Source organism: Aristolochia californica, unplaced genomic scaffold (assembly GCF_029961685.1).
Source record: "Aristolochia californica isolate CCGP_79_NKW_82.1479 unplaced genomic scaffold, dmAriCali1.0.hap1 SCAF_14, whole genome shotgun sequence".
Lineage (NCBI taxonomy): Eukaryota > Viridiplantae > Streptophyta > Magnoliopsida > Piperales > Aristolochiaceae > Aristolochia > Aristolochia californica.
Window position 1 is genome coordinate 9,349,285 of NW_027181815.1, and position 26,413 is coordinate 9,375,697.

The 26,413-nt window shown below is 37.5% G+C and overlaps 2 protein-coding genes across 2 annotated transcripts; one reads left to right on the plus strand and one right to left on the minus strand.

Moving 5' to 3' along the window:
- On the plus strand, positions 1–3,382 carry LOC137949365 (G-type lectin S-receptor-like serine/threonine-protein kinase At4g03230). Its single transcript, XM_068795438.1, has 7 exons — positions 1–1,264; positions 1,728–1,841; positions 1,924–2,135; positions 2,237–2,447; positions 2,528–2,765; positions 2,863–3,013; positions 3,095–3,382. Exons 1-7 carry the CDS (start codon positions 1–3, stop codon positions 3,380–3,382), a joined length of 2,478 nt encoding a protein of 825 aa, XP_068651539.1.
- Positions 3,383–3,550: 168 nt separating this feature from the next.
- LOC137949640 (probable cellulose synthase A catalytic subunit 1 [UDP-forming]) lies at positions 3,551–18,641 on the minus strand. Its single transcript, XM_068795752.1, has 14 exons — positions 18,324–18,641; positions 17,126–17,321; positions 16,841–17,025; positions 15,684–15,807; positions 15,391–15,577; positions 14,823–15,089; positions 14,360–14,705; positions 13,988–14,125; positions 13,767–13,892; positions 13,449–13,661; positions 13,101–13,365; positions 11,556–11,752; positions 11,126–11,476; positions 3,551–4,373 (listed from the first exon to the last, which is right to left on the minus strand). The coding sequence occupies exons 1-14, from the start codon at positions 18,402–18,404 to the stop codon at positions 3,789–3,791; spliced, it is 3,261 nt and encodes a 1,086-aa protein (XP_068651853.1). The 5' UTR covers positions 18,405–18,641; the 3' UTR covers positions 3,551–3,788.
- Positions 18,642–26,413: the final 7,772 nt, after the last annotated feature.

Sequence of the window (26,413 nt, forward strand, 5' to 3'; positions counted from 1 at the left end):
ATGGGATGTTTCTCTTGGATCTCTGTCGCTCTCTCCTTGTTTTTGATTTGCCACGCAGAGGAGACCATCTCTCGGACCCGATCCATCAAAGACGGTCAGTCCCTTGTCTCCCCGGAAAACGTCTTCGAGCTAGGCTTCTTCTCCCCCAACAACTCGTCCAATCGCTACCTCGGAATCTGGTATAGAAGAATCCCCACGCAGACAGTCGTCTGGGTAGCAAACAGAGAGAAGCCACTTTCTGATTCTTCCGGGATTCTCACCATCCACGAGGACGGAAACCTGGTCCTCCTTGACGCCGGGCAAACCGTTCTCTGGTCTACAAATGTTTTAGCGATCACTTGGAATAATCCTGAGTCGAAGTTGTTGGATAATGGAAATCTAGTCTTGACGGGAGAAAATTCCAGCAACGGCAGTTCCGCAGGGAGAGATGTTGTCCTATGGCAGAGCTTCGACCATCCAACCGATACACTCCTACCACAGATGAGGATCGGGTACAACCAAAAGACTCATCAGAATCGGCTTCTCGTATCGTGGAACGACAAGAGCGACCCGTCTCCCGGTGACTTCTCCTACGGCGTGGATCCTAAAGATTCCTACCAGTTCTTCATCTGGAACCAGTCCGCTCGATACTGGCGGAGCGGGCACTGGAACGGGCGCACATTTAATCGAATACCGGAAGTTGGAAACGATTTCTTGTTTCATTTCACAATCCTGAAAAACGATGAAGGAGCTTCTTTCCAGTACTCGTCTCTGTACAACAACACAAGGCTCGTGATGGATGTCTCTGGGCATCTGACGTGCCTGGTCTGGTACGACACCAGTCAAACCTGGGGCGCTGTGTGGTCTCAGCCCATAGATGCCTGTGCGGTTTACAACTTATGCGGGCTAAATAGCGTTTGCAGCGAATTTAAGTCTACAATGTGCGCATGCATGACCGGCTTCGAACCAGTTTCGCCGCCAGAGTGGGATTCCGGAGATCGGAGGCGCGGATGTAAGCGCAAGAGAAGGTTGGATTGCGGGGACAAAGATGGGTTTTTGTCTATGGGGGCGATGAAAATGCCCGACAACGAAGCGGCTACAGATGCTGATACTGAAGCAGCATGCAGAGAAAGATGTAGCACAAATTGTAGCTGCAGTGCTTACTCCTTCGCAGGCAATGTTTCCTCCAAATGCCAGAATTGGTTTGGGAACTTGACGGACGCCGGGGATATCAAGGAGCAATACGGCCAAAACTTTTATATTCGACTCGCCGGAGCAGAATTAAGTAAGTTATATACGATTCTCTTTCCATCAACGATATCATCTCAAATATCAAGTCTTTACTGGGTTTTCATTTCGAGATCCGAAGGGATAAAAACTACCGATTATTGTTTCGGATGCGTGTGGGATAAGATTCCATTACGACAAAAGTCAAAAGATTTAAACTGTGTTCGGCCTCCTTCATGGTCCATGATACTGTTAATTTAATACGTCAATGAAGCTCAAAAAATCATATTAAAGCAGATTAGACCTTGAGAGGAATCATGATCGAACACTTGACAGAGACGCCCTTTTGATGCCCTCGAGTCTGGTTCATTGAATTCTACAATCTATAATGCAGTCAATGAAACTCGTGTTTAGATTATTAAAGCAACTTGCGAGCTAGAACCTTGATTTGCCGACTTTCCTCGTGGGACATGCTTGTCTCTCTTAATAGTTCATCCTTGTCGATGCCGTCCTCTTGGCAGGTTCAGATAAGAAAAGAAAGTTGCCGTTCATCGTGTCAGTATCTGTTATCTCGTGTATTCTTTTCCTGGCTGTGGCTTACTGCTGCTTCAGAAGGCTGAATGTTAACAAAGCAGGTATTTCATTAACAAACGATCACTGCTACATGGTTTAGCATCTCTTTGCGGCAATCCGATCCTTGTATTTATCATGTGTCAGGTAAAGATGAAAACTTCTTCAAAGTGTTCTCAGCCAATCCGATCGAAACTGCACCGACGAATAATGAGGTAGTGAGCTCGCAGAGCTTTAATGCAGAGGAGAAGGAAAAACTGGACGTTCCATCTTTCAGTTTTGGAACTGTAACAATTGCCACTAGTCACTTCTCGAATTCAAATTTGTTGGGACATGGAGGATTCGGACATGTCTACTGGGTTGGTCTCCATTGCTGGATTATAGATTCTGAAATCTGTTTGTCAAAGATTACTAGCTATATAATAAGCCTATAACCCGTGAAGGATTGGTGTGTCAACAGGGAAAGCTGCCTGGAGGTCAAGAAATAGCTGCGAAAAGGCTCTCGAGAAACTCGGGACAAGGCGCAGAGGAGTTCATAAATGAGGCAATACTGATCGCCAAGCTTCAGCACAGGAATCTTGTTCGGCTGCTTGGTTACTGCATTGAACGAGATGAGAAGATGTTGTTGTACGAGTACATGCCCAACAAGAGCTTAGACTCCTTTCTCTTTGGTATGATTTGAGAAACCAATACATTTATTCCTTCGTTACAATCTATTTCGTAATCGCCTCTTTCTTCTCCAACTGGATAGATCCAGAGAAACGCAAGTTCCTAGACTGGGAGAAGCGCTTCGACATCATCCTGGGCATTGCTCGAGGGCTTCTTTACCTTCATCAAGATTCCAGATTGAGAATTATCCACAGAGATCTGAAACCCAGCAACATTCTTCTTGACATAGACATGAACCCCAAGATCTCAGACTTCGGCATGGCCAGGATTTTTGGAGGAAATCAGACTCAAGGAAACACCAGAAGAGTAGTAGGGACATAGTAAGAGCTGCAGCATCACATAATCTCATCGCTTTCCATTTTACCGTTTCTTTCATGGGGGTACGCCTAACCTTTCTTTTGAAATAATGGATTACAGTGGTTACATGTCACCGGAATATGCTCTGGATGGACTTTTCTCGGTAAAATCTGATGTCTTCAGCTTTGGGGTAATACTACTGGAGATTGTCAGCGGAGAGAAGAACAGCAATTTTTACTGTTTGGAGGAGTCATTGAGCCTACTGGGACATGTAAGTAAAAGAGAAAATCTGTCTTTTGGACAATGGTAATTTTTTTGGACGCATCTCTTATCCGATTTCAAAATTTTCCAGGCTTGGAAACTGTGGCAAGAAGACAGAGGGCTGGAGTTCATGGACCCATCACTGCGTGAATCAGCAGATCAATACAGAGTGAAGAAGTGTATGGGATTGGGGCTCTTGTGTGTGCAAGAGGACCCGGCCGATAGACCGACCATGGCCTCCATTATTTCACTTCTTGTCGGAGAAAGCGCGTCTATTCCGGTGCCAAAACGACCTGCTTCTTATGTAAGGAAACATCTCACTGAGGAAGGAGACTCGTCGAGAAATGAAATAACAGTCACTCTAAAGGATGGTCGATGAGCAGAGCTACTTCGGAGCCTTTTGCAGACCTAATTCACTGGAAATATGTAATTCTTTTTTTCAATCTTCAAAAAATTAGAACCAATTTGATTCAGATTTTTTAGTGTGAGCTTTTTGAAGCAATTTAAGTTGGAAGAATCTTGTTGTGAGAAAAACAAATCAAGCATCTGCACAGTAAAAAAAAACTAATAAATATGCCCATGTACCTCCAGAAGAAAACTGAAAAGAGACTCAAATGTCCTCCCTTCACCAAATTCATCCCACAGACTCTTCAATCTTCCTCTGATATTCACTTTGTCACAATAGGCTGCTTCTTTCTTTTCCCGTTCTTTTTATATCATTTTGCTATTCACATAATTAGTGTAAAGAAAAAGAGTACCTTGCAGAATAAAAAAGCCTCTTCCAACTAGCAGGTGATACCGCATTGGCCTCCAGCAGCTTTTTGGGTGGAGGAAGTGAAAGGATCAATACGAACCCAAAGTAAAGAGAAGATGGAGGCAAGGAGTATGGACCAAACAATAACGATAGTGGGTGTACGGTTTTGCCTGCCCAATAGACCTTTCAGGAAAGGATAGAGATGGACAATAACCCATATGGCAAAGAAAAGCTTCCCAAACAGAGGTCCCCAGGACTGATAACCACTGTTAATGGCGTAAGAAACCCCTGCCACTATGCCAACCAAGTTCACAACGAGTACTGTAGTTGGAGGTATCAGAAGGCTCGTCCACTTGAATACATACAGCTCTGCGAAGTCCCCATCTTCATCGGATGCTTTGGATGTAACTGTGAAGTTGGTATCAATGCCTGCAAGTACCTTCAGTAGCCCTTGGAACACGGCAAAAAGATGAGCAGAGGTGCCACCAATAACCCAAAATTGCTCATTCCTCCACCAATCCTCAATCCCTACTCCACTCCAGCGAAGCTCCAGAATTCCAGTAGCAAATATGGATATGAAGAGCAGGATGAACCACATGCTAGCAAAGTTGCTTATCTGCAAATACAATAGTAGTTTCCAAAATTTCAGATAATGAAGTATAAATAAGATAAAACTGTTACCGTAAAAAAAAAACTAGGTTTTAGTTACTCAAACAACAAGAACTTAAAAAACGCATAATGACATAATTCACTATTCTACCAATTCTTTAGGGGTAAAATGGAATTTTATAATAGTAATTAGGGTTATTCTCATCGGAGTATTTGAGTCCAAATAGTTTGCAACATTCACTTCTTTGTGGAATCTTCCCCGACAATTAGAATTGTGAAAAACTATTGTACACTAATGAACGGTAAAACTACCAAAGTTACTAACAACAATACTAAAATATACAGTAAGGGCAATCAACGTTCTGTATACATAATGAAATGAAAACCATTTGACAGTATTTCCATTGAAATAAGGAAAAATAAATCATAAAGAAATACATCAACTTGCCCAAAAAATGGCACCATACATATTTCTTGCCCAAATAGAAAAGGTTTATTGTGAATCCCTCTCCACTAGAGGTAGAGACGCCCTAGAGGCCCAGACAAGAGTTTATCAAACTGTTCTGAGTAGAAGTCCAAGTGTAAATATGAAACTAAGGATATTTGCTTTCAGTCCTTTCAATTCTCCAAATATTAATCTTTTCATGCTATGGTTTATACTCAGTATTCATCCAATATTAAAGTCTTACGTTCAGATAATGCTAAGGAATATATGTCCCTCATTTTCTAATCCTTTAGTGCTGAAAATAAGATTATTAATCAAACATATTGTCTCTATACTCCACATAAGTAAATAAAATCCAAGCATAGAATTTATTTTTGTTTTACTTTTTGTTTTGTGTGTTTGTGTGTCATATAACTTCATGATAACATACCAGTTGCCAGGGTTTACCCATGGTTCAGGATTAGGAAAGAACATACATGCAAATGGATACCTAAAGAGATTTTATTAAACAGTTCCTTTATTCAGAGGAAGTTGATAAAAAGACAAAGGAGAGACCACAATAGTTGTGATGACAGTTTTCTACTTGCCAAGTCCACCTGCCACTCAGCCAGAGCAACTAGGATTCAGGAGGGAGCAGGTCAGGTCGGGGGGCAAACTCAATCCTTCTATCATGGGCAAGTCACCCGTGACTCACCCCGAGTACTACTACTAACTTGCCCCAAGACTTGCAAGTCTAAATCCAACTCGGGTAACCCGACCCAAATTTTCAGGTGCCTGAGTAGGTTTCTGAGTCCAGGTACGGAAACCTGGTTGTGACATAGTAACTCCAACAAAGCCACAGCTTAGGAGGAAGTAGTGTGTGCAGAATTTTCAACAATAACTAATTCAATGGCATTTCAAGTAAAATATTAACCTAAAAACCATGGTCAGATAGACAATTTAGATTCCCTATTTTTTAGAAAGCCCAGGATCTGGTCCTACACTATTGCATACCCTGTCAGAAGTCTTTCCAGGATCCTCCCAGCAGACAATCATTGATCTGAAGTATATAGCTAAAACTGCTGCTCTGTAAGCAAACACCACCGCAACATGTACCCCTTTCTTTAGTTGACAATGCCTTCAAGGCCAAGTCAGAATCCTTTATAATGCACAGGGAAAGTGTGATGCTAAATGTCTTTTAGAAGCATTCCCCAAATCTTCTGTTTTTTCTCTAAGATGTTTTACAGGATCACCCAGACCACCTATTGTTCAAAGAATTTTGATATCACACTTGCAGATTGTGCCTTTAGATATAGAGAGCAAGAGAAAGAGAAAGAGAAAGAGAAACAGAGAGAGAGTGACAAAGAGAGAGAGAACAAGAGAGAAAGCGAGAGAGAGAGAGAGAGAGAGAGAGAGAATCCAGTATTAGGACTGATCTAGGTGCTTACTCTCCCTTTATGTATGACCTTCCATATGACTTGTAGAAGTCCCACACCTACTGTAGGTTTGGAAGATCCTAAGTTAAAAGTTGAGAAGAAAACTACACGACTTCAAATTTAACTCAAGCCAAGCCTGGGTCCACTTAATCTCATCCCACTTCATGTTCTATGCCTCAAGCCCATTGTCTGCTCCATTGGGCTTGGACATGAGAAGAGATGCTAGTGATAAAATAGTGTTTTATAACCATCTTTGTGTACAGGTCCCAGGCCTTCTATTGGCTATTCTTCTGCTGTTGGTTGAAATATCATTAATTTACAGTTGAGAAAAAGCCTCCCAACCCCAGCCTGTCATTTTAGAAAGAACACCCTTCAACAATGCCCTTACAAGGCTGTAAACAAGGGCAATTTCATAACCCACTATGACTTAGCTCATACCCGCACTTTATGCATTTCATCTAGAAGAAATTATGGGTGTTCAGATACCCATTTAACAAGCGATTACCCATAGTAAAAAGGCAAATTAAGATTTTAAATCACAAAGTATAAAACCATTAATAAACAAAAAAGTACAATAGAAGTCATCAAATAAGTGGAGTAGGCATATATGTCATTTTCAACTAAATAGTCTTTAAAATTTAAATCATCCATTCTCTAAGAAAGGTTCTTTTCTTATGCTTATAGGGGAGCGGTTTGAAAATTGAAAAACCAACCCCAAAATGTGACCCACAAGGAAAAATCAGATAATGAATAACCTTATCCATACCTTTGAGTGCAAAAAAGTCCCACAGTGATAAGTGTTGAGAAAAATAATTGGGTTATAAAGTTGAACAATAAGCCTCCTAAGGGGCAAATCATTTTGGGATAGAACCAAGCTCAACCCAACAGTGGTATTAGAGCAAGTTATGTGCATGGACCAAGGCCCAATATGTGCTCCCCAGGTTATTGTGTCTTGTGGGCTCCATAAGGTGAGAGTCAACTTGTTTATGTGTTGTGGACAAGTCACAAGCCCATTACGTGTAAACTTGGACATGAGGGGAAGTGTTGAGTAGGAAAAAGTCTCACATTGAGAAATATTAAGAAAATGATTTAGATTATAAGGTTGACCAATAGGCCATCTAAGTGGCTAGTCATTTTAGGATGGAACCAGGCTCCACCCAACAAATACTCATCCCACTAATACACAATATGCAATAACAAAGATAATCTTACATAAATCCTTAAATGGCCAAGTATTTTTGCTCCATATCCATCTATGAATAGACGGGTAGAAAGGTAGAAAATATAACCAAAAAACCTACCTTGCAACTTCCAACTTACTTGAAGGTGTAATTAGGTTTTACTTATTTTCCAGGAAAGTGCTTTCCTTTAAAACTAATTCTTAGGATTTACAGAAAGAACACTGATGTAATTTTTTATACAATTTAAATTATAAATAAGGGAGAGGGGTCAAAACATCCTAATCTCTCCTATCTCTTTCCTCCTCCAAATTCAACTTTGGTATCAAAGCAGATTGTCTAGGTCTTGAGTTGATAAACTCACAGAGATTATGTGGTTGTTCAATCAAACTTCCTCTTTGTATTAGCTAGTTTCAATTCTTCTTCATGCTCTTATGAAATACTATTAGTCTTCTTATTCACTTAGATTTCCTTTTAGTCTCCCCCTTATTATCTATTTTAATTCTCAAAATTTTCATCTAATTTTGACCTCATTGTTTGTTCAATTTGATGCCACAGAGAGTCTTGGCAAAGGTATCGATTAGTGACAGCCACTCAAATTTTTCAAAGTCCAAAGTTCCTCCCTCTTTTTTTTTGCAAATTTATGAGTCATAGTCCACCTTTGCCTATCGTTTCAAGTTGAGCTGCATTTGAAGAAAAAGGCCATGAAACCATAACTTCAACTATAGTGATCAGTTTCCTTTCTCCATTATAAGCCGCTCTTCATCAACAGTTTCTGTTGTAAGATTTTTATCTTCCGTTTCACAATTCCTCACAATTCATGTTTGTCAGTCATATGAATCTGCTCGAAGGAACTCTTCTTGTTTTAAATTTTACATAGAACCCAATCATCCATTTTTTTGGAAGTTCTACCCGTGTCTCCTTTTATGGGTTTCTTTTCTCTAGGCAAGTGTTGTTTTGTCTCTACTAATGGGCACCTTTTTCTCAAGGCCCTGGTTTTAGTTTTGGAAGTAGACCCCCCTCCATAGAAAAAACAGCATCTTCTTCATGCTTATCTTTTAGGTGGTCTTTTGTAGAGCATAAAAAATACCTAAGTTTATGATGGATGTTGGCCTAAGTGTGTTGACAGTTGCCTCCATCGTTATGTTTTCACCATCAGTGGTTGCCAAACAGAGGCGGCAGGAAACCACATGGATGGTTCAAGGGGCTACTTTATAGTTATTCACAAGTATAAATTGATGAGTGTAGTTTTGTATATCTGCAGATGATTCATACAGAATGCAGCAGTGGCCTCCTTTGATCCATTTACTCCTTGGTTAGACCCTGGCGATTAAGAGTTGTTCAATCAATCCACAAGATAAGAAGACAGTGTGCCCTTTTCTGAGAATCTCAACAGCTGTTATATCAAGATAAATCACTTCAGGATCAGTTCCTCTTTTCCTATAGCAGAACTTAAGTCAACACTGAGCATCATTCCTCTAATTCTGTTTTTGGGTGTTTCTAAGCAAGAGTCGAAGAGTCGAAGAGTCGAAGAGTCGAAGAGTCGAAGAGTCGAAGAAAGAATAGAGGTACATCCCAAGTTACAGCAAGAGAACAAAAAAGGTTCCAGCATCTTCTTCCAATACTGCACCAGCTGTGCATCCAGAATCTGATAGCTATCTTCAACCCCATAGTATATTAAGCAAAACAATGGAACACCTTCATATGGTATTAAGGATTCTGGGGCCTGAAACTGATCAGTCTCAGCCTGGGAGATGAGGTAAAAAGCAAGAATGAAGAGGATGTGCTGGTTCCAGTCTCTGCCTTCAACTTGGCATGCATCTGTTTGGAATCTCGCAGACACTGCCAGCACCTTCTTGTAAATTTTGTTATGCTCTTGCCAGTAGCACTAGGAGTTCTACAAGATTTAACTCTGAGAAGAATCTAAACACAAGTCGGATTCAGAGTTGGCGTTATAGCTGGAGTATATGTCGACTAGACCATTAATGCAAATATTTGAATGGGGAGCTTTCTCATGCTTGATAGCACGTTGAAGGGCCCTAAGTGCCTACCTCCTCAATTTGCCTCTCTGTGTCAGAAATTTGGTTGATCAAGTCAGTGACCTTGAAGATATAAGAGGAAATAGATAAGTTTGAAAGGTTGTTTTCTCTCTTATCTTGAAGCCAGTAAGGTCTTTGAAGCTGTAATACAATACCGTCAAAACCAGGACTTCAAAGCATGACACATATTTGGTCAAATCAAGAAGAGTATGAGTTGTTAGTTCTCAGACATAAGGTGCTCTCATTGCTGCTTGAGCGTTTCATCCAACTCAGAGAAAGTTGCCAGCATTGGTGTCTCATATTCGTCATCGCAGCAATTGTGTTTTTTGTCTTCACAGTCGTTGGATGGTTGGCACTAATTGGACTTTTCTTGCTAAACTTTTCAGCAGGTACATCCCCCCATTGTTAGATTTTTGTGAAACTTATGGTCAATATTCTGGTCCAAATTTGTGGTCAACCTGGGTCAATAATCAGGTTTATTGCATGGTCAGTTTTCTTAGTTGAATATTGCAGCCAATCTACTGCATAATCGAAGTTTTGTCTCTCTCTCTCTAGTCCTCCTTGGTCAAATCTGGTCACCTTGATTTTTCACTCGCTGCTATTGCTGGCTTGTAGCAGACCTCTCCAATTACTGTTGGGATTTCAAAAGCCGAGTTCCTGTAAATTGATCGATCAATTTGCTATGTGCCTCCCTATTTTTGAAGCTTTTACATTTAGAAATTCGGTTTGAAGTCATGAGTGTTGTTGTATTCACTTACATCTTTGAGTTGTTGTGAAAACTCTAGTATTTCTTCAATGGGTCATATTTTTCATCACTTCAAAGCAATGCCTATAAGACCCACTACCTAACAAGAACATAAGTGTACCCAACATCTAACGTGACTCAAGTCGAGTTAGTTTATTCTTCACCCAAGTAGTAAATTTTCAAGTTACCCTTAAAAAGTTAGTAAACTATTTCTAATGCCCTTAAAAATGGGTTTCTCCGTCTTTGAAATTGAGCAGAGCTTTCCGACATGGGCCTTTTTTTACACTCATGTATGGAGTCTTGTCATTTGGTTAAGAGTGATGTTTTTCTCTCACATTACATTTGTGCAAGTTGGGTCTCTTGGAAAAATAAAGAGTAATTCCCAGCTTGAGGGAGAAAAATAGAAGAAGTACAAAGAAAGAGGTTTGGTAGAGCCTACAATGTAAAAATTTGAAGCCAAAATGCAAGCTCAAAAGTCGAAGACCATAGAAGCCACAAAATTTAAAGTTGTTGAAGCCTCGTGGACCACATATTTTTAAAAATCTAAAATTTTGAAGACCAAATTTGTATTTTCTTTTTTACGCTTATGGGGGCTATGAGGCAATTTTTGTAACAAGTGAACTTCTATACTCCATCTTGAGGGGGAATGTTACAAGGTATAATTACATTTTACTTATTTTCCAGAAAAAAAAAGTATTTTCTCTTGGAAACTAAATCCCTAGAGCTTATGGACTGTAGGGAAATTGATGTAATTATTTATAATTTTAAATTATAAATATGGGAGAGGAGCCAAAAAAATCCTAATATCTCTGCTTACAAACCAAACCAACAAAGGCTCCATTATGCATGCACATTAGTCTCGCACATGAACAACTCCAATTGGCAAAATAAAGCAAAAAGAACAACAGATGAAAACAGGAAAAGAAAAATAACTAACCTCTGGAATGATGAATTTTCCAGTGAGTAGACACACAGCTGGAAGTACACAGTATGCAAGGAGAGGGATGGAAGTCAAAGGATAAACAATGGTATTGATGTAAGCAAGCCTTTCTAACAGTTTCAACCTTCCACTGTAACCATACCATATTGGACAATGCCTGCTTAACAAAATCTCAACTGATCCAAGAGCCCATCGAAGCACCTGGTTCAGACGATCCGAAAGATTGATGGGTGCAGATCCCTTGAATGCTGGACGAGGAGGCATGCAATAGATGGAAATCCAACCACGAGCATGCATCTTAAACCCAGTAAGAATATCTTCAGTCACAGACCCATATATCCACCCAATCTACGTCCAAAAGAAAGAACAAACACTAAGTATATTGTGAAAATTCAGTAACTAGATCTGCTAAATGAATTTCTCTTACCTCTTTGCCCCACTCAGATTTGTCTTCATAACCACAACTAATCACATGGATAGCTTCCTTCAGAAGTGTTGCTGGATTTGTAGAAGGGGGTATTCCTCCCTGCTCCATGAAGGTGGAAGCAATAAAAACAGGTGATTGGCCAAACCGCTTCTCTAGGCTCTTCTGAGACATAAGCAGGGATCTCTCATCATCAAACCCTGGACATATTATAGGAACTTTTAGAAAAATGATTATAAACATCATTTAATATATAAAATTTTTAATAGGACCTATGTATAGCAGCAGAAAGGCATCAGCTGGTAGCATTAGATTTTGGAAAAAACGCTTAATCTTTGCAAGCCAAAGTTCCTCATCGCATATAACTAAAAGGAAAGTCAGGCTCATCTTCAAACAACTACAATAAGAGGGCAAAGATAATTTTGTGTCTGGTTCAGTTGTTTTTTATTTACAATTTTGTTTAAAATTGCTGTTTAGAAGGGACAAAAAATTTAAACTCCAGATTACAACATTAAGAAGGTTAGCAACACTGTAAGTTATAGTCCACATTGCAACAGTAGGAAGATTAGCAATATTGCACCAGAAAACAAAAATAATGGCAGTATTTCCTTCCTAGCATGTACAGGAAGCTCAAACCTGGCTTAATTGAGCTCAATAAGAACATCAAGGAAAAAAGGACCAGGAAAAAACAACAAGGCATGGACTTTTTTTCTTCAGGTGTTAACATGCTGTGGTAACATGTCTTACAAATGGGGCTCATGTGAACGAAGTGCAAAAGAGTAAAAAACTTAAGTGTGCTTCTTTTTTTTAAAAACCCACATGTACCATCTTTTTACTTTTTTAGAATAACCATGCGTACCATCTTAGTCATCAACAAACTGCTACACATCACAGACATTGGCATGTTACAAAACTTACAACACACAAAAACTGTGAATTTATCAATGCAAGAACATGAAGCCATGAGTGCCTAATTATTGAAAGGTCTCTTTTAATGAAATAGTTATCATAAGTGTTAAGGAATAGTCCCACATGGATTACTGAGGACAAAGATCTTGAGTTTATTAGTTGGAAAAGAGGCTTCCTAAAGTGGCTAGTCATTTTAGGATAGGGTCTTGGACCCAGCTTAACATGGTATTAGAGCAGGTACTCATATATGGGCTTACAACTAAACTATCTACTTATAGAGCCACAAAAGAGGGCCTACACCTAAATTGCCTACTCTTAAATATCCACTTGTAGAGCCACAAAAGAGGGTCTACACGGGGGAGGGTTGAGGAATAGTCCCACATGGATTACTGAGTACAAAGATCTTGAGTTTATTAGTTGGGAAAGAGGCTTCTTAAGGTGGCTTATCATTTTGGGATAGGGCCTTGGACCCAACTTAACAATAAGATTTTCGTATCTTCATAGTAAATTATCACATAGAAGTAACCATCATGATAAAGAACGGGTTTTCTAGAATGTTCCTTCACAATCTTTATGGGTATACTACATTCCGGACAGTTATTATAAATTAGAGAAGCTTATGAAGTTTTATTGGCAAACCTTCCACCCCTTCCTCAATGTCTTCCATATTAAAGATAGGAACTGTGGATTCAGTTCTTCTTACTGCCCGCTTCTTATCAATATATTTTTTGTTCCCACTGCTCCCTTTCTTTCTTGAACCACAGCAGCTTTTGATAATTATATTTGGTTCCAAGTCAGCCTCTGTGAGTACTGGATCATACCCATATAATGCTTGCCTATTAAAACAACAACCTGTACCCACATAAACCGGACCTTGGATGCCATCAAGCCCTTTCAAGTTGATCTGCAAAATACAAGTCAATTATGAGGAAACCAGTTACCACCTAACCAGTATGAAAGAGACAATGCTTCAGCTGAATATCATACATCAAAGAAAACAATGTTGCGGTTAGCATATCGGTCATGCAGATCAATCCCATCAAATCTCTGGGGGAATTGAACATAACATGTTTTCTTTCCAAGGACAGGGTCCATCATGAAGCACATCGCTTCCCGAAGAGCTTTGCTGTTGTTGAAGTAGTGATCACAATCAACATTGAGAAGGTATGCACCATTAGTGAGAACTGCGGATACTCGAATCTGCATAACACCATAATGGCACATGAATATACATGTTGCAAAGCTAATTCCACAAAAAAAAAAAAAAAAACTGCAAATTAACCAAACTAAAATGTGGTTACTCACAAGAGCATTCATAGCTCCTGCTTTTTTATGGTGCTGAAAGCCAGGGCGTTTCTCGCGGGAAACATAGACGAGTCGAGGTAGTTCATTGCCATCTGTATCAAGGCCTCCACTGTGGCCTAAGAAGACCTGTAATTTTCAAATAAAAAGGAAGAGAACTACACAATGGCCAATCAAGATGAAACAGCAATAGATAAATAGAAGATGTAGACAAGTCCTTTTACCTGGATCATTCCTGGGTGATCTCTTGGATTATTTCCAGGCCATGGGGTCCCATCCTGCATTGTCCAGCCCTCCTCAGGGGTTTTCTGTGCTTTAGCAACAAGGGCATTGATACATACTTTGAATTCTTCATACTCTCTCTGAGAAACAAACAGTTCCGACGTTTAGCAAGTTTAAAGACTTAGATGTGATCATGATATTAGTTTCAAACTTTGCCCAAGGCTTAAAACACATATTTGAAAAGTTCAACAAGGATATATCTTGTTTTCTGGAAGCTTCGACCAAAGAAATTAAACCAGACAAGTGCTTGACTGAACCAGCTGAATTAGTTCCTCGAACATCCTATTCCCTTCACTGACCAAATCCAAACATACCTTCATTGCCCTGCGCTCCTTCACAAAAGAAGGTTGAATTTTATCTTTCAAATAATCAATCTTCTGAGCAAAGTAGAACTCAGGAGCCCTGGGCTCAATGTTGTACTTCTTGCAGAACGGAACCCATTTCCTGGCAAACTCTGAGGTCTCAGAGAGAGCCTCAAAGGTTAACATGGCTGAACCATCATCCGAAACATAGCAAGAAACTTTGTCCATCGGGTAATCCACTGCAAGAATGGATAACACAGTGTTGGCTGTGACAAGAGGAGGTTCTTTAAGGGGGTCCACTGTACTAACAAAGATATCCACAGGAGCCAACTGTGAAGGCTCTCCCTCTCTGTCATATCTGTGAATCAGAAATTAAGTTGACCCGGATTCCAAAAGCTGTACAGTAGATACAAAACAGATTTTTGTTTTTTGTAACAGAAGATACAAAACAGATGATAATGAAAATATGACTAACCTCAAAGCAAGTCTGTCAAGATATGTCTCGCGGTTGATAGGATACCATTTTGGGAACTGATCTAGAAGCCAGGACAGAGCAAACCAGATCTCGCAAATAACAGACACTAGCCACAAGGGGTAGGCATCATTTACTGGATGTGTCACTCGGTATTGTAGAAAGAACCCCAGAATAATAAGCCGAAGTATGATCACAACACGGTAAGGGGAAAGGTGAGAGGAAGGAATAGGCACTACACGGTGCAAAGGTTGGCGGGCATCATCAACCCTACAGTAAAAATGGTTGGGTAATATGCGTCAGTTAATATTCATAAATGAGAAGAAATATCAAGCAACTCCTGAGGCAAAAAGACATGAAACAACGTGAGGGATTGTGCAAACTAATAAAGTAATTCCAAGAATGAAAGTTTGTTATGGTTCTGTAGGGCCCAATGTGGAACGACTTTATTATGATTGTAAACTTGGAATCATTTCCACACTCAAAGTTGGAATAACATTCCACCAACTCAATCACTCATTTGCATAACCATCAGTTTACAACTAAAAGACAGGTAGATCATAGATCATACATTTGGAGATCTTCACCATTAGAACCAGTTCCTTCCAAATCTCCTTTTCCTTCAGCATATCTGCTAGTCATTTGCATCATGTTTTTCTCCTGTTTGAGTTTCCAACCTTCAACCCTTTCTTTCCAATCAACATTTCCAAGCCCATAAGCATTTAAGTCCTTAGAGGGGTCCACTATCCTCACTGGAACTGTAAACATAAACACTACAGAGTCAAACACTGATTGAAGAAGTCAATATAAGATGAATGAAGAGTTGATGAGAAAAGGAACCAAATCTTAGTTCTTACACAATACCTGGCTGGCTTGGATCAATGTAAGGAAATGAATGACCCCGTTTTTCACCAGAGCTCAATGGACCAGAATGTGTAGTACGCACAGATTGATTGTCAGGTATTCCATCAGGTATTTCTCCAGAGACCTGATAGGTTGCATTTAGCAATAACAAAAGGTAAAATAATATTTTCAGAAATAAAATAAAGGCACTATTAGAGAAAACTATACCCATTTTATAAGCATGTTCAATCTACAGTCAGTCATTTAGTAAAGGTTCAAGCCAGAAATCAGCCAATGCCAACAAGCCATTCCATGTGTTAAACTCTCAACACTACAAAAGCTTGAATGCAAGACTTTTTAATTGCACTTGTTTGTCTTCCTTACCTCCTTATTGATTAGGAACAGACCAAACAAGTACAGAGTTTCAAAAATTTCAGCTTCATAATGAAAATACACCTATCAACCAAGTACACAGTTCTAAAATTTCAACAGAAATTTTCTTGTTGGGGTTTGATCAGCCAGAAAGTGATACTTTGAATTAGATAATTGGGCCAGTTCCAACCTATCAGCAAACCATTTTTAATTAGGTTAAAAGAAGTTCAAGAAACTCCTTATTGTCGTTTAATGCTAGAATTCGGAGTTTTGATGTTGCCAACTATCAGCTATATGACCAATGTTCATGGCTTGGGAAACACCTGTTTAGCAGCCAAATGTTTCAGAACAATTTAGGGTTTAGGGCAATAATAGAAATCTTTTCTTTTTTGCTCTAAAAAAGAAAAAAAAAATCTACTAATGACCTCAATATTATAAACACAAAAAGACTAAATAAAAACAATAAGGACTGCTCAGTTCACAACAGTCAAACCTATCCAGATTATTTCTGTCAGATTCTGACTCATCACCTCTGATTTAAAAAATTCAGTATCACATGCTTACACAACACCGAAATACTATCTTAGGTTTATATAGCTCAGGGAAACTGCTATTAACTATCGAATACACATTCTCATTGCAAACAGTACTTTAAGAATTTATTGAATTATGTCACACTTTTGCCCTTTCATGCTGGTGAGTCACATACTACACTGACAGTTCAGAGCAAAAGTCATACTCAGTCAGGCCTACCAGAATCCATAAAGCACAGCAGAAAGTATTCTTAGAAACCAGTTCACACATACAGGTTGCCCATTGGTAAGAAGCAGAATTGGGTCATGTCTTGAGGAAGATGACAGTTCAGCATCTTCCCCTTGCCCAAGTGACTGCCACTGGCGACTAGCCTTTCCATTGGCATGCTTGTAACTAAACTCATTCTCAAGGTCATCTACATTATCCTCTTCATCATCTCCCTCCACTCGAGGGCTTCCTGAAAGTTCACCGAGAAGAGATTAGATGTCCATAACTTGCATCAAACCGTGATTATTATTTGCTTTAAAAGGTAAAATATAATAGATTAATATGCAAACCTTTGTGCCTTTTGTATCTAGTTTTACACTGAGGGCAGGCCTGGTTGCCATCTTTTCGTTCATATTCATAGCAAGGGCGGCAAACTGGGAAGGCACATTCATTACAAGCAACAAAGACATCACCAGTAGCTGTAAGCCCAACAGTCTCACCACAGATTTGACAAAGTTGACCATTCAAATGCTTCAGTGGCTTAGGCTGCATTGTACACAAATATAAAAATACATATTCAGAAGAATCCCATGGTAGCTGCAAGAGTTTCTTTCTAAAGCCTACGTCTGCATCTTTACAATGTAGGAAGAATCTAAAAGAAGCAACTTTTTTTCATTTTCAAACAAATAGATCCCAAGAATAACATTAATTCCTACCAGAAGATAAGGACAACCAAGGACTACAAAGTCCAATAACACCATTACATTTTTGCTTAACAGGTCTCAGACAGATATAAACAACTGCTGGACAACAGAGACCACTAAATGATACATGAAACAGTAATAGGTTCTAAGTAAATCCCAGCGAACGGCCCAACAGCAGTATGAGTGAACTTCGTTACAAAATTGACAAAGTCACCAAGGTTTTCAGTTTCAAGCATACCACGAGATTGAAGTATAAATTAGACAATGCAGCCATTTCGTTACTAATAGATAATTCTTCAAAATTTTAAAGCAGAAAAATAGAAGATACAGTAGAAAATTCAATAGATCTATCCAGTAACACAAAGGAATACTCAAAACGAGTCTGAGGTTACACTGAAAGACTCTCAAATTCCTGACCAAAAACAAAAAAGAAGAAATTTACAGAATCTGAGATAGCCACAGGTATAGCAAATTGATAGGCGATGGATCTCCAAGTTCAGTGTGTAGAACTGAATCAACTATCCAACCAAACTCGAGGACGAATTGTGTCTACCGGGGTAAGGAAAAGAAACTAAATTGCTTGAGAATAGAGAAGCAGAGCGAGATCCCAAAAAAGTACAAGAAGAAAAACATCCAGGTTTCGTAAATTGTGACAAAACACAAAACGTAAGACTCAGTTTCGAGGAAAAAACACAAGAAAGGAAGTCGAAAAGTTAAACAAACTATGATTCGCATAAGATCTGGTCCTAACACCAAAATCCCACCACGAGAAATCAAAATGTAAGCACCCCAAGACGACCAAATTCCATATAATAAACCAAATTGATAAAAATAAAGTACAAACCCCATTTTCCCCTTCTTGGCGAATCCTCACGAACTCGTTTCGCTTGTGAGAACCGGCGACCATTCCAGCATTTGCCTCCATGATTCAGTTGCTGATGCAGGAGGAAAAAGGAAAATCGGAAAACCTCCTCCTTCCCCTCTTGTCCTGCTTAGAGGAACCAAAATCAGCTGAAAATTATTTGAACACCGTCGGGGCCAACCACAGACCCTCAGGTAAAATGCAGGAAGAAGAGCAGGAGAGAGGACTGTGCTGCCCTCTTTGCTCGCTCATCTATCACTCCATCCGCGTCCTCGTTCTCTCTCCTCCACCCCCCCTCTTATGTAGTTTTTCTTTGCTGTCATTAACTGGAGGCACTGAGAGGACGACAATGCAATTATTTATTACCGTCTCAACCGGTTGTCAATGTTCAGCTGTTCACAGCCCACCCGGGATTTCCCGGTAAATAATGTCGTGACGTTCGGGCAATATCGCTGGAACTGTCGGTGCCATGCGGCAATCGTTTTCACTTTTCCGCATGTGGCGAGTCCTGGGTCTTATCACGCGTTAGTCACTCTGTAATCGGGAACCAGATCAACTCCGGCTGTTCATGCCGGAGACCTAACCATGGTTTTAACGACTCGTGAGTTTACGCCGACTTGGGCGAGTCTATACGTTTTTTTATGGTCAACGATTCAGCTCGGGTGGGTGGAATCGTCCGACTCTCTCACAAGCGTTAGATTATTAAATAGGTGTCATTGATTATTAATAGGGAATTTTACCAAAATACAAAAAATTTATTTATGAAAACAACGATCGCAACTTCTTTGCAAAACTACCGAACTTTGACCGATCCATTATACATGTGGACACCGAACTTTGACCGGTCCATTGTACATGTGGACAGTCAAAGGTGACACGTAAACTTTGACCGCTTATGTGTTGCCATGTCATCAGTGTAACATGAATAAATTAAAACATAAGTCGCCACATCATTATCCCGCCACATCATCTACCACGTAACCTGCCACGTCATTATATATTATCTTCTTTTTGTCCTATCATTTAGGGCCACATAAACACCCGCCACGTCAGCCCTCACATATGTTTTTCATTCTAATCTCTTACACGATCTTTCTCCTAGCCTCTTGTCTCGGCCCCTCTCCTCTCGTGGCTCCCTTGTTGCCGCTCGCTCCCCTGCTACAGCTCGCTCCCCTACTGCCGCCACTCGGCCTCGGCCGCTCCCCTGCTGCCGCTGCTCTGCCTTGCCCTCGCCCTCGACGCCCCTCTCTCAACCACTCTCTCTTCGCCTCAACCTAGACTCTCATTCTTCTTCTCCGTTCCCCTCTGTTCATCCTCTTGCCGCCCCTTTCTCAAAACCGAAAACTTATCATTTCATCTCTTCGTCGCCCCCTCTCTCAAAACCGAAAACTATCATTTCATCTCTTCGTCGCCCCCTCTCTTAATACCCTATTATTTCACTCTCTCGCCGCCCCTTCTCTCAAAACCGAAGCCCTACTCACCCTCCAAACCCCAATTTGAATTTCAGAAGCCAATTTAGCAAGGTGATTTTTTAGGGCGTTTGTTAATTGAATCTAATTATTGTGCTTAATTATAATGTTGATTTTAATTTAGGTGTTTAATTACTATATTTTTTTTTTGTGATTTACTGTTTAATTTCTGATTTTATATTAATGAAATTTCTGTCAATTGCAGATAAATTAAAATTATTGTAAAGTTTAATTTTAGTTTATGGATTTTCTGCATAATTTGTTGTATTTTAGTTTATGGATTCCTATGCCATTGAATGTTGTATTTTCTGAAGTTGCTAGTTTAATTTTAGTTAATTTCGTTTAATTTTACGATTTATGAAGTTGCATTTTACTTTATTGAGATAAGATTTGCAGGATTTTTAGTTGCTAGTTGTTGTTAAATAAATTTGAAGTGTCATGGAATGATCATTCCATGTGGTGAGGAGCTTTGGGTGTTATAAATATCCACCACATGGGTTTTTTTGTTTTGTTTTTTGTTTTATTATGTTTGCCCTAGTTACTAGGATGGGTACAAATTCTGATTAATAGTAGGTTGGGAAATGGAAAGTGGGTTGAGTCCAGTTCAAACAAGGCTGAGTCACCTGCACGGGCGTCCATTAGCCAACGAAGCCCGACCCCCATCATTGACGAGGTACGGTTCGTAGTGACTGCGAAGTCATATGGGGCTCTACCAGGGGTGTTCGGTGAATTTGGACTTAGGTGTGTTTTTGCATTGTTAGGACTAGTCATCTGTTATGGAATTAGTTCGATTAATTTTTAAATATTGTTGAATAATTTTGAAGTGTTATGGAATGATTTTGCCATGTGGTGAGGAGATTCGGGTGCTATACATAACCACCACATGGTAAATTTTTTGTCTATGTTTTATTGAGTTTTCACGTGTCCCTAGGGATGGGTAGAGAATCTGATTAAGAGTAGGTTGGGTCCAGTTCAAACTAGGCTGAGTTGCCTGCACGGGCGTCCATTAGCCAACGAAGTTCGACCCCCATCATTGACGAGGTACGGTTCATAGTAACTGCGAAGTCATATGGGGCTCTACTAGGGGTGTTCGGTGAATTTGGACTTAGGTGTATTTTTGCATTGTTAGGACTAATCATAAAAATTAAAACTTAGATAATTTTTTGCATAAATAAACTCTTACTAATGTATGTAGTTTTTATAGATAATATGGCGTTAGTTGTTGGGTTCTTCTGTCGATACAATGGAAAATTGAAAAAGAAGTCTAGATATTTTGATAGTTATGATGGAGGTGGATCACAAATGAAAAGGATTGCAGTTTCGACTAAGTTTAGCAAATTCTTAGTAATGTTGTACAGAATCATGGGGTGGGATGGTGATACTCATCAAATGTTTATTAAGGCCAAAATTCCATTTTCTGACGGGGTTTTTGTTATCTCAAAGGTGGAAAATGATAATAATTTGATTGAATTATTTGAGATGGCTTCAAGTAATCGGTCTATGGTTGAGATTTTCTTAGAAAAGGTCCTAAGAAAAAGGGCCCATGAAAGGGAAGGTACGAGGAATCGAAACTTTATTGGTGAAACATCTTGTCCCCAAGAATAAGAATTACCACATACACAGGAGTAAGTATTTTATGTTCGTATATTTATGAAAGTTTACATGACTTGTTTTTATGTACAAACTATTATCTATATAGGTTTAATACACAAGGGCATGAAGTGAGGTTTGTCTCTTGCATCAGTGTCTGAGTGTGGAACGTCTTCTCCCTTGTAAGTTTTTTACCCTTTCGTTGTTAAATGTATGATATTTATGTTATCCCTACTCGGATTTTTATGTTTATTGTTGTGTTTATTCAGGGTGGTTAATGATGATGATAGTGATAGTTTTAGTGATTATGATATTAGTTCAGAAGATAGTGAAGGGGATGGGGATGAGATATTCGAAGCCGAGGTTCATAGAAATAGAGTTGAAACAACAGATTCAATTGGGTACCCGGGATATATATGAAGATGCCTAGGAGGTTAATACTAAATGTATCAAAGATGATTCTAGAATAATAAATGTTTTAGACTCAACATCAAATAATATCAGCGTGGGTCAAATATTTGAGGATAAGTCCCAAATGGTAGATTTTTTGAGAAAATACTCGATTGAAAGACATGTTAAGTATAAGACATTAAGGTCTAGCAGTTGTGATTATAAAATTGAATGTGGTGAAGATGGATGTCCTTGGAGTGTTTCTGCATCAGGTGATCAAAGGATTCGTCAATTTAATATAAGAAATTATAGTGGAGATCACACTTATGTCAATAGTATTATTCGTGAAGATAATTAAGTATGTACATCATCTTTCATTTGTAAAGTCATTATGCCAACAGTGAGGACGAATTTTACTTTTGAGTCCTAATGATATATAGCAGATAATGAAAGATAAGTATCATATCTCTATCGAGTATGCGAAAGCATGGAGAACAAAATGCAAGGCTATAAAAGCAATTTATGGTGATTGGGATGAATCATATAATATTTTGCCACGGTTTTTAGATGCAATAAAAGAGGCGAATCTAGCTAATGAATTTATACTGTGTTGTGAGTATTTTGGCCATGAAAGGATATTTAAGTATGTTTTTTGGGTATTTGGGTCATCCTTTGCTGGATTCCAATAGTGTAGACCCCTTATTAGTGTTGATGGAACAAATTTATATGGGAAGTATCCTCATTGTTAGTTGATTACTACTACTCTTGATGGGAATAATGGTCTTTTTCCTCTAGTTTTTGCTATTGTTTAATCAGAAAATCAAGAGAGTTGGGAATGGTTTTTAGCTTATCTAGATCATTTTGTTATTAAAGGAAAAAAAACATTTACTCTGATTTCATATCGTCAAAAAGGTTTAATCAGGGCAGTCCAGAGAAAATTTCTACCTTCAGAATGTTTTCATCGTTTTTGTGTGCATCATTTAGTTGCCAATTTCAAGAAAACATAATTTCAGTCTTTTGAAGTCATGTCAAATATGTTGGGACGCCTTGGCTCCCATTAACGATCTCTTTGACGTCATTGTATAACATTTACTTTCTCTTGTACCTTACCACAATTTAACATTTTTTGCTTCAATGCTTCTATCATATTTTAAATATTCATATTTTTTAGTTAATAAATATTTTAATTAATAATAAAAGGTGTTGTGAGATTTTTAATTAACTAATGTATTTTTAATAATTTATTATTTAGTAAATAAGGTCATAAAAATTATACAAATAAATTGTATTTTTAAACTCTAAAATATATTTTTTGTATATTTTTATTTTTAAATATTTTAAATCCATAGTAAATGGGTAAGAGTTAGATTTTTTCTATTTATAAATATTTTAATTTCTAAATATTATTATTTTTTAAATAAGGTGATAAAAGTATACAAATAAATAGTATTTTTAAACTCTGAAATAACTTTTTTGTATATATTTTTAGTTTTTAAATATTTTAAATCCATAATAAATGGGTAAGAGCTAGATTTTTTCTATTTATAAATATTTAAAAAATTAAATATTATTATTTTTTAAATAAGGTGATAAAAGTATACAAATAAATTTTATTTTTAAACTCTAAAATAACTTTTTGTATATTTTTTAAATTTATAAATATTTTAAATCGATAATATGTGGGTAAGACTTAAGAGTAAGATTTTTTCTCTTTATATATATTTTAAATCTAATTATTTTACTTATTTTATTTTATTTTTTAAAATATAAAGTAATAAAAAGTGTAACGATAATTTTTTTTAATTAATAAATATTTTAATCGATATTAAATGGTGTTAGATAAGTAAGAGTTATTTTTTAATTGTTTATTAAAAATTTTAATAATTTTTATTTTAGATATAAGGTAATAAAAAGTGTATTTGATTTTTTATTTTTTAAAAATTTATTCAAAATTTTATCATGTAATAACGTGGCAAATGAAGTAGTTGATGACGTGTCAACGATAATGATGTGGCAGTCTCTGTGTTCATCTACAGTATTGCACTGATGATGGGGCAACGCATAAGCAGTCAAAGCTTACGTGTCGCCTTTGATTGTCCACATGTACAGTGGACCGGTCAAAGTTTGGTAGTTTTGCAAATAAGTTGAGGTCGTCGTTATTTTCATAAATAAGTTTTATTAAACTGGTATTTAGGTAAAAAAACCCTTATTATAAAAAGAAAAGTAATTATAGATTATATATTAAAACAAAAATTAAAATTGAATAATTTTAATTATTAAATTTTAATAAAAATAATTTATAATGTCGGTATAAATTATTATTACATATAATTTTTTTAAAATTATGTTATTAAATTATAATTACATATTATGTAAATTTATTAAAGGGAATTTTACCAAAATACCAGTTCGAAAAATCTTATTTATGAAAACAACGACGATCTCAACTTATATGTAAAACTACCGAACTTTGACCAGTCCACTGTATATGTGGACTGTCAAAGACGACACGTAAGGTTTGACTGCTTACGTGTTGCCATGTCATCAGTGTAACGTGAATAAATTAAAACATAAACCGCCACATCATTATCCTGTCACATCATTATATATTACCTTCTTTTTGCCACGTCATCTAGGGCCACGTAAGCACCCGCCACGTCAGCCCTCACATATGTTTTTCTTTATAATCTCTTCCACGATCTTTCTCCTTACCTCTCGTCTTGGCCCCTCTCTCGTCGCTCCCCTGCTGCCGCCGCTCGGCCTCGGCCGCTCCCTTGCTGCCGCTGCTCTGCCTTGGCCTTGGCCTCGACGCCCCCCCTCTCAACCGCTCTCTCTTCGCCTCAACCCAGACTCTCATTGTTCTTCTCCGTTCCCCTCTGTTCATCCTCTCGCCTCCCCTTTCTCAAAACTGAAAACTTATCATTTCATCTCTTCGTCGCCCCCTCTCTCAAAACCGAAAACTATCATTTCATCTCTTTGTCGCCCTCGTCACCCCCTCTCTCAAAACTTAACCCTATAATTATTTTAATAATTTATTATTTAGTTAATAAGGTCATAAAAAGTATACAAATAAATTATATTTGTAAACTCTAAAATATATTTTTTGTATATTTTTTATTTTTAAATATTTTAAATCCATAGTAAATGGGTAAGAGTTAGATTTTTTCTATTTATAAATATTTTAAATTTCTAAATATTATTAATTTTTAAACAAGGTGATAAAAGTATACAAATAAATTATATTTTTAAACTCTAAAACAATTTTTTTGTATATTTATTTAGTTTATAAATATTTTAAATCGATAATATATGGGTAAAACTTAAGAGTGAGATTTTTAAAATTTATAAATATTTTAAATCCATAATAAATGGGTAAGAGCAAGATTTTTTCTATTTATAAATATTTAAAATTTTAAATATTATTATTTTTTAAATAAGGTGATAAAAAGTATACAAATAAATTTTATTTTTAAACTCTAAAATAACTTTTGTATATATTTTTTAATTTATATATAATTTAAATCGATAATATGTGGGTAAGACTTAAGAGTAAGATTTTTTCTCTTTATAAATATTTTAAATCTAATTATTTTACTTATTTTATTTTATTTTTTAAAATATAAAGTAATAAAAAGTGTAATGATAAATTTTTTAAATAATAAATATTTTAATTGATATTAAATGGTGTTAAATAAGTAAGAGTTATTTTTTTAATTGTTTATTAAAAAAATTAATAATTTTTATTTTATATATAAGGTAATAAAAAGTGTATTTGATTTTTTAAAAATTTATTCTAAATTTTATCATGTATTTCATAAATAAGTTTTTTTAAACTGGTATTTTGGTAAAAAAACCCTTTATTAAATATAACAATATATCATAGATTTTTATATATTAATAATAAAAAATAAGTGTAATTACAAGATTTTGAGTAGCCCTAGTTCCACTTGTCGCAAACTAACAAACACACCTGGTAGCAGAGTTCTACGCGTTGTGTGAATTTTTTTTGTTTATTTTCCAAATTTGATGTAATAGCCAAAGAAGCTGTCTGTTCTTGTGCATGTGATCTGAGACGCTGCGAGATGTCAGAGGAAGCAACAAAGATCAGCAGACTCGATCTGTAGCTTTCGTTTTTATTGTTTAAAAAAACTTATAGCAGTAATCTGTGCTCATCGTCCTGGTTTATCAAGACGGTGGTTCTCTTCCTCCACAGGTTCTTCTTTCATTTGAGTTACTTTATATGTTGAGACTCGAGAGGATCTTATCATTCAATTTGGTTACGTAGATTTGTAATTGCTCTAGTCGCAGTTTCAAAGAAAAGAACAAAAAAAAAAACAGATGTATTCCCGGCAAAATTCTACAAGAATCAAATTCAGGGCGAGGGTTGCGGCACAGACCTCTGCAGATGCGAAGCTCCAAGAAGAGTTTGAGGAGCTCGGCACTTCCTTCGACTACTCGAGGTCAGTGGCCGATAGCAACTCAGTCTCTGCAGAGCAACCGTCTCAGAGAAACGTAGCGTCTTACCTTAACGAAATACAGAAAACCAAACTCATTCAACCGTTCGGATGCTTGTTAGCTCTCGACGTGAACAGTCTCAGAGTGATTGCTTACAGCGAGAACGCC

Excerpts from the sequence above, each read along its gene's own strand:
- LOC137949365 (XM_068795438.1), top strand. The coding sequence starts at position 1 with ATGGGATGTTTCTCTTGGATCTCTGTCGCTCTCTCCTTGTTTTTGATT. Across the intron at positions 1,265-1,727 it reads ACTCGCCGGAGCAGAATTAA|GTTCAGATAAGAAAAGAAAG; the intron begins GTAAGTTATATA and ends TCCTCTTGGCAG. Across the intron at positions 3,014-3,094 it reads CATTGAGCCTACTGGGACAT|GCTTGGAAACTGTGGCAAGA; the intron begins GTAAGTAAAAGA and ends AAAATTTTCCAG.
- LOC137949640 (XM_068795752.1), bottom strand. The coding sequence starts at position 18,404 with ATGGAGGCAAATGCTGGAATGGTCGCCGGTTCTCACAAGCGAAACGAG. Across the intron at positions 17,026-17,125 it reads TAGATACAAAAGGCACAAAG|GAAGCCCTCGAGTGGAGGGA; the intron begins GTTTGCATATTA and ends GTGAACTTTCAG. Across the intron at positions 11,753-13,100 it reads CATTGAGGAAGGGGTGGAAG|GGTTTGATGATGAGAGATCC; the intron begins GTTTGCCAATAA and ends TAATATGTCCAG.